Here is a 16,975-nt window from a genome sequence, read left to right on the forward strand (position 1 = left end):
GGAGTGGAAGAGGTTACTTGGGAGCGGGAGACAGTCAGGGACGGAACAGGACGTACCGTGGAGTGCTGGTAGGAGAAGGCAGCAGGATGTTACCATGTTGGACAGGCGTGGGTCAGGCCAGGATAGGAGGCTGTATATTACATTTTATTTTATGACACCCTTAGTTACCTATTGTGCATTGGATCATGAATTGCATACACAGGATGAAACGGACAAGGATGTTTGTGGTTGTGGATGTTAGTGGTTGGCTGCAGTTAGATGTGTAAAAATTAGTTTTAGATTTTGCAAATGTTGAAAGTAATCTGTATAAATGTAATATAACATACATTCATCACATATTATCTTACACAGTTTTATATTATCTTAATTATACAATTTATTCAATATTCAATAAAATAGGAATTCAATAAAATAGGATTTTTTTTTTGTTGGAGGGACTGGCTTGTAACAATAAAATGTGAATTCTGAGCATCTAATCAGTTTTAAAGCAGAGACCCTTTGTGGATCTGCCAGGAAGTGGGTAGTTTGACACCCACATGGTGGCAGCTTTTGTGTCGACCCCTATTGAGATGCAGCCACCTTGAATCCTGCATGTCTACCATTGGACAGGTGTTAGTGCACACACACACACACACACACACACACACACACACACACACACACACAGACACTCATACACATGGTGATGTTATCATGGCCATCTTTTCGTAGGAGGAAAAAGGCGCTGTGTGTAGCAGAAATATTATGCAGGAAATCTCATAGCTAATTAAATAACCCAGCGGAACCCTACCTCACATTCTCTATTCAGAGTAATCAGTACAAACAGATGCTACAGAAGGGGCTTTTAATGATGTTCGAACCTGGGTTATTGGTGGATGCTTAGGTGGATGGTGGTGTAAATTTGTTGTTTTAGGTATTTTAATTACAATTAAAATGATTAATGTTTTATATTTCTTTGTACCTTGGATGATTCAACATAAATGCAACTAATAAAATGTTTATTATTATTATTTGAATCATCATTAACATTACATATACATATAAGTCCAGCCAGAGCTAAAGCTGAGAGGTCATGTTGACTGGCCATTTGATTAGGGTCCTTTCTAGATTTACAGAACCGCACAGTGAGGGGAACTATTTTAGGTACCTTATGTAGTGGGACCTATTAATATAAGCCTTCTTAAAAAGAGCATCTGCTGCTCTATTTAAGAATATGTTCCTGAAAGAACAAAAGGAGACTTGAGCTCAGGAGGACACACAATACATAAACTGTACTTATCGCAAATGAGTGTCATGGAGGTACCCCAAAATGTCCTGTACTGTATGGAGGGAAACCACCTCATCCCACTAGTCTGGTTAATAATGCATGAGGAGCTGACTTATCCATCGCCTAATGAAGCCAAGTGTGTGTGCACACAAAGAGGATGTCATGAATAAACATCAGGTTATGTTTTAACCTTATTCATTAGTAAATGCACACAGCGGCAGCGGGTCTCTGATGTGCAGGCGGTATTGTGGCAGAATGATAATCAGAAGAGAACCGGGCCTGGTGAGAGCTTGACCTTGTCCAAACCACCAGGCTAGAGACTTCACAACCCAACACATATTTTAATCTACAGGCCAAGGCAGCACAACCACAATTTATACGAGTAACCAGGAATTGCAACATTTTGTTGAAGTAACATTCTCTTTTGGAGTGATAGGGTCTGGTCCCCTGGAGCAAATTTTTAGTCACTTGGGACACATGAGTTTATCTACGGCCCTACCCCTTTAACTTGATGAAAACAGAGACTATTGACTTGATCGTAGTGCCAAAAGGGCTAACGCATGGTCTGAATTTCAGTCTGGACTTTCACAGATTAGAACCTCTTCACATTTTGGTTTATAGATGGAAGTTAGCAGGCTTTTATTGTGACATTTCGTGGTTATCAATAACAGATGAACAAAGCACGACAGCTCTTTTTTTTGGTGAGAATTCCCTGTCTTTATATATATTTAGCAGCTAATTCACACAGGGAACCTGGTGTCACAGGGATTCTTTTAGAGCAAAGTAGAATTCTGCATATGTGTTTTATTTTCACTGACTTAATTTCCGATGATGGTGAATTCCAGAACAATAAAATGGGTGTACACTACCAGTTAAAATTTTTGATGCCTCTACTCTGTGGCGTTATAGACAGTGTTGGGAATATTACTTTTAAAATGTATTCCGTTACAGATAACAGAATACATGCCCCAAAATGTAGTTTGTAACCTATTCCGTTAAGTTACTCAATGTGAGTAACGTATTCTGAATACTTTGGATTACTTAATATATTAAGTAATCCAAAGTATTACTTTTTACAAGTACATGAATGTAGCAATCACAGATAATAAAAAAAGCCCTGTTTTTCGCTAACCATTTCTATATTTATAAAGCTGAAAAGTGGAAGACAAACATAAAATATGCCATTGAAAAGTATTTACTGTTATGGTCACCAACATATTCAATCACTTAGTTAAAATAAAAAGTAGCCTTGCACAAGAAAAATTACCCTCTTTTTGATTAGGACCGCATCTTCCTCGCGGCGGCCAATAACAGCCATCTCCGTACTGCGCGGCCCTCCTCAAACCCTCCGAGCGGCGAGGTTAAACCGGGTGATGGCGTGTCACCTTACACACACTCAGTCCATGTGCACTGTAAGAGTATAAAGATCATGGTGTAATAGTGGATTAAATCATATTTATTTACAATTTCAGGGGTAGCATGGATTTATGGGCGCTGAAACAGAGCGCAACCTTGAGGGAGTGCATGCGCAGATCCGCTAGGTAGCACAACTCAGCATGTTTCAACCGAACACCTGTGTTATGCATGGTCCGCGCAGTGTGGAATTACCAAAATTAGAGAGGAGAAGGATAGCCTAACAAATGAAACTGCCGTGTAATCCATTTATTTTTAAAAAGTAACTGTATTCTGATTATCACTCATTTAAGTGGTAACTGTAACGAAATACCATATTTCATTACATATTTTGTATTCTAAATACGTAACGCCGGTACATTACGTTACTCCCCAACACTGGTTATAGAAACTGGAATGGAGTCATTTAGAAGAATCCAACACATGAAACATATTTAATATTTTTGTAGTAGGAGAAAAGTATGTTTGATGAATCAGTTTTTTCAGAGTTGCCTCTTTTTACCTTTTTTTTGTTTATTACATAATAACATATGTGTATTTCATATGTTTAGATTTGTTCTATAATGTAAGAAATGGCAACTTTGAACCAGTAGTGTATATCAATTAATGTGACTGGTGAGACACACAAAATATTAGGTATAAATAAATAATATAATAAATAATTACAACCTATTACTGTGACATACTGTGACATACCACAGTGTGGGCAACTATTTGAGGTACCTTATGTAGTGGGAACTGTTGATATAAGCCTCCTTAAACAGATGAACAAAAGAAAACTTGAAATCAGGAGGGCACAGAAATGCATAAACTGTACTTCCCAAATCCCAAATTAGGGTCTCAGAGAAAACCCAAAAAGTCCTGTGCTGCATGGAGGGAATCCACCTCATCACGCTAATTTGTATACAGTACAGTATACAGTATTGTATATCAATGAATGTGACTGGTGAGACACAGACAAAAGTTTGTCATTATTAATCATGATTAATCATGATTAATCATGGCTTGTTATTGGGATTAATTTGTGTGTATGTGTAAATATATAATATTTAATCCTGATAATTAATAGTTTAACATTTGTTGGATAATCCCTCAAAATACAAGAAAATACAATCCCATATATTTTAATCATGGTTAAATGAATTGTCAATTTAATGCTGAAATCTCTATGTCTACCACAAAAAAGTAAAATCATAAATCATAATTAACAGAATTGTGCTATACTGATGGTGATAGTAAAGGTATATATATATATATATATATATATATATACACACACACACACACACACACACACACACACACACAGTGTTAGGATATATAATCAGGATATAATCAGCTTGCGGCTTTATGAAACGTTTTTCCATCTTACCAGCCTGTAACTGTAACCTCCACGCCCGGCGCTGCCGCTTCAACATGGAGCTGTACAAGCTGTCCGGGAGGAAGAGCGGGGGCGTTTGCCTCAACTGTCGACACAACACGGCTGGCCGCCACTGTCACTACTGCAAGGAGGGCTACTACAGAGACATGTCTAAGCCTATCTCCCACAGAAAGGCCTGCAAAGGTATGTTACGTGCACAGGTCCTGTTGAAAAGCCTGTGTTTTTTCTTAACTTTCGCCTGTCAGAACTGTAGGAAGTTCCTGATGGACACTGCCGGGAGGAATCCCCACATTCCAGCGCTGCTAGACCCCCATGGGCCTCTGTCAGCGGGCAGGGCTGTGGGATAGAGGGTATTAGGGTTGTGGGTGCGTCTCCTGAAATGGAGAGATTCACATTCATCTCGGGACAGGGGGCTGGGATGGTCTGATGGGACAAGCCAAACAAACAGTTTTGAGGTGTGAAGTGATCCCTGCTGCAGGTCAGATGAGTGAGGGGAACTGGGAGAAGGTGGGGGAGAGGGAGAGCGAGGGGGGAGCACAAGAAAAAGCGAGGGAATAATGAAAGAGAAAACAGAGACGGTTGGCCAGGATGTTCTGTGCAAATAGGCCCCTGGTCACACCCTGACATGCCCTGCATAGTGATACCCATTTACTTCCTCACCCCCTAAACCTGTCCCAATGTTTTCACAAACAGATAAATAGATGGCCTTATGGCCATCAGTCACCAGGAGAAAACATTCAGTAGTGCTTCTTCGTTCTTTGATGATGGGACCTCTTGTTGTTTTAATCTTGGCACAGTCAACATGACCTCAGAGGTGGCGAACCTGAAATGACCAAAACAGTTTATTTGGCTAAAAGTGTTTTTGTTGACTGACGTCAGTGTTTAGAACAGGCTACACAGAGTAACATATTAACCCTCTGCACTGAGCCATATCATTCACTTGCATGGACCCAACTAGCACAGCCATCCTGCCTTATTACAGACTGACATTAACCCCTCTTAGGTGTCCCATCCTCACGCCAGCCTGGAATGCAAACCGACATTCATCATATGACTGTGTGTACAATGCGCCTCTGGGATTTAATTCTTTCGTGATTACATCCTGTCTCAATGGATAAGACTTGGTTCTTTCTGCATCCATTGGGGAAACATCTGCAGGTCAAGTAATAAAAGTATATAAAAATGTACTTTTAAGTATGCAGCTTTGTGTGTGTGTGTGTGTGTGTGTGTGTATACACACACACACACACACACACACAGTATATGCATATTTTCAGAGCCTTTGTTTTCCTCCTGAAGCCAAGGCAATAGTTGGCCCAGAAATGCATTACTTCAGGCAGTGGCTTTGTGTGGTGGGTTCCTCTTGGTCACTTCCCAAGCTTTGGGATAGAAAATGAGTCCCTTCTTTGTTTGATTGATATGAAGCACCTCCTTCACTTGCTGCCACCCTCTCTCTTCACTTCCCTCTCATCCACCTTACACCCATTTAACAGATATAACATTGTCATCCTTTGAGCTCTTTTTCATTCCAGATAAGAGCACCACTTAAATGAAATGTAGAGCATCTATGAACCAGACAAAACCTGAAAACCAAATGGTGCTTTTTACTAAAAAAAGGGCAGCTTACATAAGCATTTTTTTCAACTGAATGTCACTATAAGGCACTCCTGTCCAAAATGGATGGTGGCATGAGGTTAAGGCAAAACCGACTCACGTGCCAATATAAACATTTTTATAAGCCATATTTGGACTACATTGTTGAATTAATGTTGAATTACCCATCCCCGGGGATTTCATTCTTTCGTGATTGTACTCATTGAGAAAGGATGTAATGTTGTTTTATGAGCTTAACTGGTGAGATCTCCAGAATGTTCCATGTAGTGTAATTCGTGATCACTCAGTGAAACCTTATAACTAATTTTTGCGCACTCAATGACTGACAAGTGGAGTGTGCCGAAGTGACATCAATTAAGGCCTGGTGGTTATTTATTGTGCGACCAGTTGCCTCCGTGTGAGACTTCTGGTTTGAGAAAAAAAATGTTCCAAGCTGATCCTTGTGACCACAGTGGCCTGGAGTTTGCCACACACACAGCCGATAAATTCATGCTTCTGCTGGATGCTTTGAAATGTGCATCTTGCTCCTTTCCCTGGCACTTCCATGTTCTAACCCAGAGGTGGAGGATCCATTATATATTATGTATAGAAACTAATTTGGTGAGTCAATTTTTCTTATTAGAAGGTAAAACCTGAATACATGGAGTAAATAATAAAGCATAGAATCTATTCTAGTTATATACCAGTCAAAAGTTTGACACACCTACTCTGTGATGGTTATGGAAACTAAGATGGATCCATTTTGAAGAATCCAGTGCAAGGAACATATTTGGCATTTTTTGTATCAGGAGAAAGTGATGTATATTAGATTAATCTGTTCTTTTCAGACGTTTTTCTCTTTTTACTTTCATGGCTACTTCGTTCACTATTGTCATAATCAAAAGCCGCTTGATGAGATACTCATTAACATGAATGAATGATAAGAAAGTGTTCAGAGTAAACCTGAGGACTGTCGGAAACCATCCCTGTTGTCTAACCAAGAGTCTGCCTGGAGAGACGCAAATGTTTTTTGCCTTGCTTTTTTTTTTTTGTTGTTGTTTATTATATAACCTGACATGTTTTAATTCATAGTATTGTCTTCAGTTTGGTTTTATAATGTAAAAAATGGAATACCCATAAATGACTAGGTGCATACTTACTGGTAGTGTACATATGGTCAGAATTATGATGATGTGCTGTTATCAGCACTGGTTGCTGGTACATGTATTTGAAGAATTAGGTTAGAATAAGTCTAAATATGTGATGTGATTGTTCTGTAGGACAGTGTGTGGATTACAGATATCTATATTTCTACATTACCAGACTATAAATAACTTAAAAATTCTGTGCCTTGATATTCTGGTAGACCCCAACCTCAATTCTTAGCAACAGGAACACTTTCTCTGCCATCACGGATCAGCCATCAGAAGCAAAGCCTTCTGCTGTTGAAGCAATTGGATTTTGCAAATGAGCAGTTCAGCCAACAACACCCAGGTCTGACATGTTTTTTATGAATGCTGGACTACAACGTCATCTTGGGTGGCCTGTCAACAGTTGCGCTGCACCTACTCTATCTTTTCCAAATGTTCTTTCATAATGAACAGTCTTACTCCACTTCACATGGATATTTTCCTGCATGTCCCCTGACATGAACCAGCATTTGATATCGGTCAAAGGGTTACTGGTGTTGATGGCCTTGAGAGATTACAGATGCCTGTGAGGAAACCATAGCAATTTGGCTTCTGTATCTTTTTAAATGTTAAAGTGTTGTGAGAACTAGCACTAGCTCTTCACTAGCCTTTAGCCTGACAAGCTTATCCAACTGCCATTGTTACATTTCTTGGCTAATAGCCATGAAGGCTAGTTTAGCTTTAATAACATGCTTGGTATTATGGACACTTCTCCCAGCAGAGCTTTATTAACCACCAAATATTTTCAAAATATATTCTTTAATGTGGTTATCCTGGTAGCTGCTTCCTTATTAGGCAAATGTGTGTAACATCATGTGTCAACTTTGTTAGTGAAATTTGTGAAGACCCTGTTGTGGTTCAAAAGGCTGACATGGCTGACAGAGCATATATTATATTTTACTTATATTTACCTTGGAGGGGCCAAATCTCATCTAATTATAACATTGTCAAGCCTGTGAGAAACCCTATTCTGGTGCATTGGAGTGGCCCAGAGATCTTCTGGGAGGAGATAAAACATTTACTCAAATTTTATTTGTCACATACACAGTCATACACGGTATGATATGCAGTGAAATGCTTTAGCGACTGCTATAGACGTCAATATTGCAATTATTGCAAGTATACAGTGAACCAATATGCAAATATTGCAAGACTATATTTGAGGGGCCGGTTCCATTCTGGGTGATGCTAGAGCTAACTAGCATCACCCAGGGTTTATTTTAAAGGCTGGTGGGCATAGCCCCTCACCTCTTCTGCACACATCTGGAGAAGCTCCCAAAAGTGCATCCACTTCACTGCAAAGTGGACACTTAAGTCCATTATTTGGCCTGCATCGGGAAGATGTCCACCTGGGGTCCATGTGTGCCACACTTTGATTTAGCATGAGGTCCAACAGAAGTCCTCCTGAATGGCTTTGCTGACAGCCTGATATATGTCATACAAACAGACAGCAATCTTCAGAGGTTGTTGTTCTGCTGAGTGTCTGAAGAAGCAAGTGACAGATTGAGGAGATTGCGCTAATCACTACATGTACTTTAGTGCCTCTCCAGCCAGCACATCGCCTGATAAGGCTGTAAAGGCCACTGATTCCACTTCTTTGTCAGGGTGAGATAAGAGAGGAAATGATACATTACAGGTCCAGACACTGACCTTCACAAGAAGGGATAACAGAAGTAGAGTGAAGGAAGGAGGAAAGGCTGTCTGGCTAAATCAAGATATTTCTTTTGGAACTCAGGAATTTCAACACTGGAAGGACAAAAATTTATAGTAAACATTGGAAAGCCACCCAAGTAAACTCTTCAAGTGACCTTAACCAATTCTGAGACTTTTGTCAATTATTAATTACAATTTTGTTTTCAGCATAGGTTCAGCATTGATTCTTTTCAGTGTGCTCTCTAGCATGGTGTTGCAGTATTTTTCCCTAATCAGGATGTCCCAGGATATTTTTTGACTGCTTTCAAAAAGTAATAGGATCATTATGATAGGGTTTTGATTGGATTAAAATATGTCTATGTGAGGCCTTAAGGAAGTGGCCCTATAATCAGAAGGTTGCCAATTCGAATCCCGATCCGCCAAGGTGCCACTGAGGTGGCACTGAGCAAAGCTCCGTCCCCACACACTGCTCCCTGGGGTGCCTGTCATGCCCCCTGCTCACTAAGGGGGATGGGTTAAAAGCAGAGGACGTATTTTGTTGTGTGGTGTGTATCACAGTGACAATCACATCACATTTACGCCCTTATCCCGAGTGACTAACAATCAGTAGTTACAGGGACAGTCCTCCTGGAGCAACTTAGGTTTGATATTCCCTGCATATTAAACCATATGTCATTTGGACCTCCCAAATTTGGAGGAAATGTAAAAGTATTTGGCATTGATTCAAAAATAAGGTCCTCTATTCGATTTCCTGATGTGGTAAAGACTCACAAGGAGAAGCTCTTCAACCCTTGTTCTTCATAATGATGCTGTACATTCATCTTGACTTTTTGTCCCTCTTCTTCTAAAGCTGAAATTGCTGAATCTTCTTCCCACAGCTCTAAATAGATGTAGGCATTTTTCTCTTTGCTGCTGCTTCTTCTGTCAGTAGGTGAATTTGTTATTAACGTGTGTGTGTGTGTGCTTGTTGCCTCTCATCTCTTCTCCTTTGTTTCTCACAGCATGTGATTGCCATCCTGTGGGGGCTGCGGGCAAAACCTGTAACCAAACCACAGGCCAATGTCCATGTAAAGATGGTGTGACGGGTATCACGTGCAACCGTTGTGCTAAGGGCTACCAGCAGAGTCGCTCACCCATTGCCCCCTGCATAAGTATGTGGATCAGTCTCCTGAACCTTCCCGTGTCTCACCATATAAATCCACAGAATGTGTTGGAGAAAATGGATTAGCCTCATGGCTTTTATTCAAAGACATTAGAGCCAGAAGCAGCCTTGACTCACATGGCTCTGGTTTGGTGCTTTTGTCAATGAAACAGCACTTGGATAAAAAAACAAAGCGGTTATGAAAATGAGAGACCCTCAAGACATTCTTGGCGAGGAAGATGGGGATCAATTCAAACTGTAAACTCACAGGAGCCGTATATCTTCAGAGGTTCCTGGGAAAGTCGTATTAATGGAGTCCCAGTGATCATATGCTTAGTTCTAATTTTACAACAGTTCATAATACAGGATAAAAATGGTGAATGTTTCAATGATTAGGTTATTGAATATAACTCAAGGCTTCATATCCAATTTTGTTTTAATTGGCAAAAGAACCAAAGTTGATTTCACTTCTTTTCACTCCAAAGATTGATTTCACTTAATTTCAGATAGTGAAAAGTTTTTATGTGTTTACATGGATAAATCATTACATTTTCAATTCTTCTTGATTTAGTTTAATATCATTTAAAAAGAAAATTAGTTAAAGATCATTAAACTTAGACGACTTGATTATTTCGTTCATCTTTAATTTAACAAATGTGTTATTTGCATGGCCCAATACTGCATATTCTTTCTTAAATATAATCTTTATCTGTATTATTCATATTTTTATTCATTTAATTCTGCCCAGCTGTACTTGGTTCCCTTTCTGTGACTTTTTCTGATTAATAATTTTAATCAATTGGTTATTGTATTATTGACATTGCTTGTGTGTGTGTGTGTGTGTGTGTGTGTGTGTATATATATAGTCTTTTATCCAGATTCTCTCTGTTTGTACCTGTAAATCCTGTCCAAGTTCAAGTCAAGTTGAAAGAATCAAGTTGTGTTTATACACGTTTGCCACAAGTCACAATTTCAAGTCAGATTTTAAATCATGTCCTATTAGTCCATGTAGGATTATAGTTTTATTAAAGTTTCATGGTTTAACGGTTAATTTATTGTTTAAATCCCTAAATTATTTTATTCTCTTAACAGAAATCCCAATTGCACCACCAACCACCATAGCAACCAGCACCGAAGAGCCTTCAGGTGAGTGAGATAGGCAGGTCTCAAGTTAAAGCAGTAAAGGAAAATTGAGGCCACTGATGTTTCATCCGGACTGAAATTGTTTGCGAACATTTTAATAGCAAGGTCTGGGTCTGGTGGGTGATAAGTGTGGGACTCTGAGATTTGGTAAAACTCACTTTTCTCACACTAGGTCCATGTTTGAAAGGCAAATTGAATCCCTCTTGCCTCATTTTGCAGCAGTTCATAAATATTAAATCAGTTACTCATGGCCTTGGGATAGAGCTCCTTTAATCTTCTTCTCTTCCTTCAATTAATCAGTCTAACTAGCTCACAGCAGGGTGCCAATGGGACTTGTTGATTTGTTGATTTTATTCTGAGCAGAGCTTTTTCGGGCAGATTCGGACGTCTCTTGACATGCAGAGCTTTCTCCCACAATGCTAGAGTGTGGCTGTCAGGTCCACGAGCTGACGAGGGAAGGAAGCACATTTCCACAAAGCCCCTCACTTTTTAAGACTTCATTCAGAAGTCAGAAAGGGCCACACATTAGATGAGTCTTTAAGAGGAAGTTTTGCTATAAGGATCTGACAAATGGTGGAATTTTGAGACAAAATTCTTACAGGAATTTACCCAAATGTTGGGTCTGCTTTAAGTCTTAGTTACTTAAACTACATCGGTTCAGAAGACTGTATGTATTTTCAGTATATTGAGGGGTGGAGCAGACAGGCTTCATGTATTGATGGATGTTCTCCCATCAAATGGACCTGCCAGACCACCCAGACTTTGTGCTCTGATGGTCCACAGCCATAGGATAGCTGTACAATTGGGATAGCTGAACCATTGGGTGGATGGGGGTCTGGTGGTGGTGCCTAGTCTAATCGCTGATTACAAACAGATGTTCTCTGCCTATCAGGGGCATTGGCCCCTCCCACCTGGCGCTCAGTCAACACACTGTCCAGATTGGCCCTCCCCCCTCTGTGAGATTCTGAGGACCTGTGGACTCCCTGCAGCAGGACAGCAGACAGCTGTACAGCAGGTGCCTCTACAGGTTTGGGGTGGAGGGTATGAAGAAATGGATGGACGGCTGGATCGGGGGAAGGGTGTTAATTTGTCTCTTCAGAAATAGGTTCCTTGACCACATGGAGAGGGCTGGAATGCATGGCAAATGCCTCCGATTGCGGGAGCCAGACAAAACACATATTGTGCAGGAGGTCATGGATGGTGTGAGTTAGCAGTCCCCCCCTGTGTCTTTCCCTCTTTCTCTCTCACACACACACACACACACACACACTTGGGAACTGAACGAAATGTCTTCAGAGGAATGCAATGCAGGGAAGATTGAACCCTGCCAATGATGGCAGTGACTGGGGCCAAGACCCCGCAGTGATAGAGAGGATGATAAGAACATGGTGGGGATTGCATTGCAGACTCTAGCATCCTAGGAACAGTGAGATGGTTTCTGAGACCATGATATGGCTTTGTCTGCAGCTTTGCTCCAGACAAAAACTTACTTGCCAGAACAGTGGTGACCTGGCCACCATGGTCCAAAATATTGCTGCATGATTAATCTAATCGCAATCGTAATCACGATGTCAGTCTGTGCAATTACATGAACGCAAAAAGCTGCAATTTAAATGATTAGTACATGGATTGGATTGGCGACATATCTGATCCATTCTCTCATTCTCTCAAAGTTTGCGAGCTGACTGAAGTTTCACGCCGCATGACGCGCTGCATCGTACGTCGACGTTGCCGCCATATTGCGATAGGCGCTGCTGTGGCGTGAAGCGTATACATGTCTATGGAGAGAAGTGCATAAAAATGCATCACTCTTGTGCTGCTTGGGGCTGTACAAACCGCTGTACGCTCCAAACCAGATCCCGGGGGATTACATTTCATAGGTAAGGCTGGACAATTGTTTTGAATATATTTGGCCATTATAAAATCCCGTTTTTATTTATAAGTCTTAACCTTAGCTAAGCTAGGCTAAGATAGCGAAGCTATGCATTCCTGTGTTCAAGTCAGCCTCCAAACAACGTTTTGGCTAAACGTAGGCATTAACTATTTAGACTGTTCTTAGCTGTTTAGTTAACTTTTCTCAAACTTTGAAGGTTTCCTAAAGAAATTCACCTCAGTTTACAAATCTTAACCTTAGCCTTAACCTTAACCAAGTCAGCCTTCAAACAACGTTTTGGTTAAACATAAGAACTATAATACGGGATTTTATAATGGCCAAATATAATCAAAACAGTTGTTTTACTAGGGTTTGTCGTTCGACAGTAATGTAAACAGTTTTTTGTGATTTATTTAATTTTGTAGAATATTGTATTTTGAAAGCACTGGGCATTTTAGGTTGTTATAAGTAGTTTGTATGTTTCACTTTGAAATTAAACATTTCACTATTAGTATGTGACTTTTCATTGATATACAAGCAAGTGTCCTTTATAAGTTGTAAAAACCCAAGCAGAGACATATGGTAGGAATAGTTAAGACATCTGAAATGTGTCTTCTGCATTTAGTCCATCACCCTTGGTGAGCAGTGGGCAGCCATGAAAGGTGCCCGGAGAGCAGTGTGTGGGGACGGTGCCTTAATCAAGGTGACCTCAGTGCATCTTGCCAGTTTGGGATTCGAACACGTAACCACCACAGGGATATGCTAGCATCATTACTCCATTTAGTAGTCATACCAGCTCCCTCCCAGTGGTTGTACAGTTTGTTAACATTAGCATTAGAGTATCAGATCATATACAAATCAACGTTTGACCCAGTAATTCCTTCTGTATGCTAATCAAATAATTACCGATAATGATATCAGGTCAGAATGGGAAGGATCCCCTGAATCTTTGATGATTAGTGGTACTGATTTTCACTTGCTTTATTTTTCCAATGGAGATAGTTGCTTTTGTATGAACTCGTTCTGTCAGTGTTATGATTTAATCTAATGGGAAATGAGAGGGGCATCAAAGAGAAGTATCACGATGGCATCAAGGGGACCATGGCAAAACAAAAGCACCCTGTTCCACAGCCCTTTCTCATTTAGATGGTAATCAGGCTGTTCTGATATGGACTCCTCTGTCTCTTTCAGTTTACCGATGGTGCGCATCTTGCTTTCACCTTTAATTGCACTGTTCTTACTGATTCGAAGTTTACTAACCCCCACCCTTGCTTCTGCAAGTACCCCAAACCTCACTTTTTTGTGGGTGGTTGGGCATTTTCTTCTCTTTCCACGGTTACCCTGGTAACCTCATTCACACAGGATATAAAGGGAGAGTAAAAGGCAGGCAGAGAGTGAGAGGTGCCCAAAACAATGAAGATTGTTCATATTCAGACAAACTGAAAGGTCTTCTGCTTGCCCAAGCCGCCCCTCCCTCGCCTACAGCCCGCTTTCCCTTACAAAATCATGACAATATGTGGGTGGTGACACTGGATCTAATTTGTGTTTCTTGGAAAAGGAGTCAAAAAGGGAGGGAAAGGGATGAGATTCATCTTTCTTTGAGCTGGGTCTCACATTGTTAAGCACTAGTTGCATCAAGGTTAACACAAGTCACCAACATGGGCTAAGGGTTAGTCGTGAGGCAGGCAAGTTAGCGATGTTGAATCAGCACTTTGGAGGCTCCCCCAATATTTATTTGTTCACCCCTGGCAGAGCAGACACCAAATGGCTTCACTCTAATGCTTCATGGGCTGCTAATTTCCTCCCTGATCTCCCTTTGTGCGAACGCGACCCTGTGGAGCCCCACCCACCCAGCACCCCTCCAACACCTCTCTGAACCCCAGTGCAATAAATGCCAAATCCCGACACTGACCCTGTGGGGAGGTTGGAGGGGTTAGGGGTCTGCTGGAGCAGGGTGGAGGGTGGGCATTTATAGGCCTTAATCAGCTCCTTGGTGGTACTTTCATAGCAGGCAAGGGTGGGGGGCTCCTTTTTTTGGTAGCAAGTGGGCACAATGGGTGCGGCCCCTCTGAGGTTGAGGGACACAGATGGACACAGTCTGGAGTGCACGGGACCTTTTGTTTTCCCCTTTTCTATAGCGCTTAGGGCACCCTGCTCAATGCCCCATAAACCCTATTAGGGTGACACAATTGAACAGGGCAGATGGGCATCTCAAGAGGCTAACGGTTCTTTCAAAAGCCCATGTACAAGTGGAGAGCCGTCTCACTCTCTGTCCCTGTCTGTCTTTCTACATGTAGACTGTGACTCCTACTGCAAGGCATCAAAGGGCAAGTTGAAGATAAACATGAAGAAGTACTGCAAGAAAGATTACGGTGAGTGATCTACACACCCACACACACACACACACACAAACATATATAAACACAGTGTACATCTTTATTCTTTGCAAGTCCCTTTGGCATATTGTGCTGATTGCTCACTTGGGCTTTTCAAGAAGGAAGTCAAAGGATCAAACAGAAGGAAAGGCCATCAGAGGAAGGCTTATAGAGCTCCAGGAGGAGCTGACCTTGATGGACGGCTTAGCAGGTTTTTAAGAGGAAAAGCGGATCAGGCGGAGCACTGCATTGGATGGGAATAGGAGGTGTTGGGATGGGTGGGTGTCCTCATTAAGGGAAGATCCCGGGCCAATCAGGCATTCCTGTGTCCAGAAGGAATTCGGCTGTCATTGAAAGGCATCAGATGTTCCATCCGACCTCCCCCTTTCCCACCAGTGTCAGGAGGTGGGGGTTAACAGGTCAAATGAGGCACCGCCATCCTCAAATGTTTTAACAGATTTAGTGACATACAGAGACAGGCACATCTGGCCTGCCACATTTCTTTTTCCCTGAGATCCAAAAACCTGTTTCATATAATGTGACAAAACTCAAAGGGCCAAGCAAAAGTGTATAATTATGTCCATTTCAAACTAATTTGAGATGCTGTAAATGTAAATTAGATATATGTGCAGAAATTGAAGGCAGTATAAAAATTAGATGAGTGTGATATGATGAGGGGGCAGAGGTATCTTAATGTTCCAAAAAGAGGGTGTTATACAAGTTTATCTAATAGTAGGATGAAATATCCATAGTAAAATAATCACTTTACTCATAATTTTGTTGGAGAGACTGGTTGAGTTAAACTAAATACTACATGGATTTATGATGCTGATGGAGCCATACAGTAGAGATCTATGTGCTCTGTCTGGCCAACTGTTAATGTGTTAAGGCCTGTGGGCCCGAGGGCCAACAAGAAGCTTCCCTGCAGCCCCAGTACAGCAACATGATCTCAGCTCTGTTGTCCTGTCAGCACACACACACACACACACACACATAGAGCCCTCAGCCTCAGATGGCTGGATGTGGGAGGAAACCCCTACTGTTTCCTCGTTACAGTCCTCCTCACTCACAAATTACTGCCAATTTCCTCCCTGTGCCTCCCCTACTGTGGCCAACTGCCCAGCATGGCCCAGACCTGATCCTCTCCTCCGCCAGGGGGGCTTTGTGACATGACTGAGAGGGACAAAGCGGCGAGTGCCTCCATGCTGGGGCTCTGGACGCATCAGATGTGGTCAATGAGATTATCGGTAAATCTGAGAAAGGATTCACTTTAAGGGGCCATTGTGCATTTTCTACATTTCATATGAAGAACCCAGTTAAATTGCAATCACTAATAGGTTCACTAAGTTTGTTTCATTAATAGTCATTTGTTATCCCATGTCTTTGTAGTTATGTGTACATGTGGATGTGGAGTTAATCATGGTAGTAAGTGGGGTTTGAACAGCCTTTCATTTAATTACAGTTTAACAATGTATATGTATGTAATGTATGTAACAAAGATATAAACATTTCATGAACATGGAAACAACCAACAGTCAAAGGAAACACTTAAGAAATAAGAAATAGACATTAAACATATGCATTTTAGGGACCTCCCAACTGACTGATCTGAAGTCTTCTCATCTCCCACTCCTTGAGTCATCTCTGCATTTTCCATCAGTCTCCAGAGTTCTGTCTTTGTTTAAGGAAAATCTGATTTTGGAAAGGTAACTTTTACCAGGGAAATTTATGAGACGGGCAAGAGCTGGAGCGCTTCCGCTGTTGACAGATGCATTCCCAGCTGTTACAGCCGTGACAACTCGAACTGAGAGGAGGAGTGCTGGGCTGGACTGGGAAGGAGGAATGCACAGTAGAAAACCTGACCACTGATGCCATTTCACCTGATGGTCTGCAAACTTTTTTTTCTGGTGTAGATATGGTGTAGTGTCACCAAACCAACAGTTCTC

At 41.3% G+C, this 16,975-nt stretch overlaps 2 protein-coding genes across 5 annotated transcripts in view; one reads left to right on the forward strand and one right to left on the reverse strand.

Annotated features, from left to right (window-relative positions):
* The window catches only part of ntn1a (netrin 1a), a 41,385-nt gene that overhangs the window by 22,541 nt on the left and 1,869 nt on the right, over positions 1-16,975 (forward strand). The window contains exons 2-5 of one of the 3 annotated variants that reach the window (XM_028974362.1): positions 4,056-4,244; positions 9,499-9,648; positions 10,731-10,784; positions 14,952-15,026. In XM_028974362.1, coding sequence (XP_028830195.1) covers positions 4,056-4,244; positions 9,499-9,648; positions 10,731-10,784; positions 14,952-15,026 — 468 coding nt within the window. The remainder of the gene's footprint in view (positions 1-4,055; positions 4,245-9,498; positions 9,649-10,730; positions 10,785-14,951; positions 15,027-16,975) is intronic. The other 2 variants (XM_028974363.1, XM_028974364.1) reach the window with 2 other exon arrangements.
* Positions 1-16,975, reverse strand: part of stx8 (syntaxin 8) — a 76,965-nt gene that overhangs the window by 16,163 nt on the left and 43,827 nt on the right. The window contains exon 9 of one of the 2 annotated variants that reach the window (XM_028974367.1): positions 4,343-4,884. The exons of the other annotated variant lie outside the window; for it this stretch is intronic. Within the exon in view, the coding sequence (XP_028830200.1) occupies positions 4,859-4,884 (26 nt within the window). The 3' untranslated portion in view covers positions 4,343-4,858. Of the gene's footprint in view, positions 1-4,342; positions 4,885-16,975 lie in introns of those variants that run through there. 2 annotated transcript variants of the gene reach the window in all.

The sequence above is a fragment of the Denticeps clupeoides genome, chromosome 3 (assembly GCF_900700375.1).
Source record: "Denticeps clupeoides chromosome 3, fDenClu1.1, whole genome shotgun sequence".
Lineage (NCBI taxonomy): Eukaryota > Metazoa > Chordata > Actinopteri > Clupeiformes > Denticipitidae > Denticeps > Denticeps clupeoides.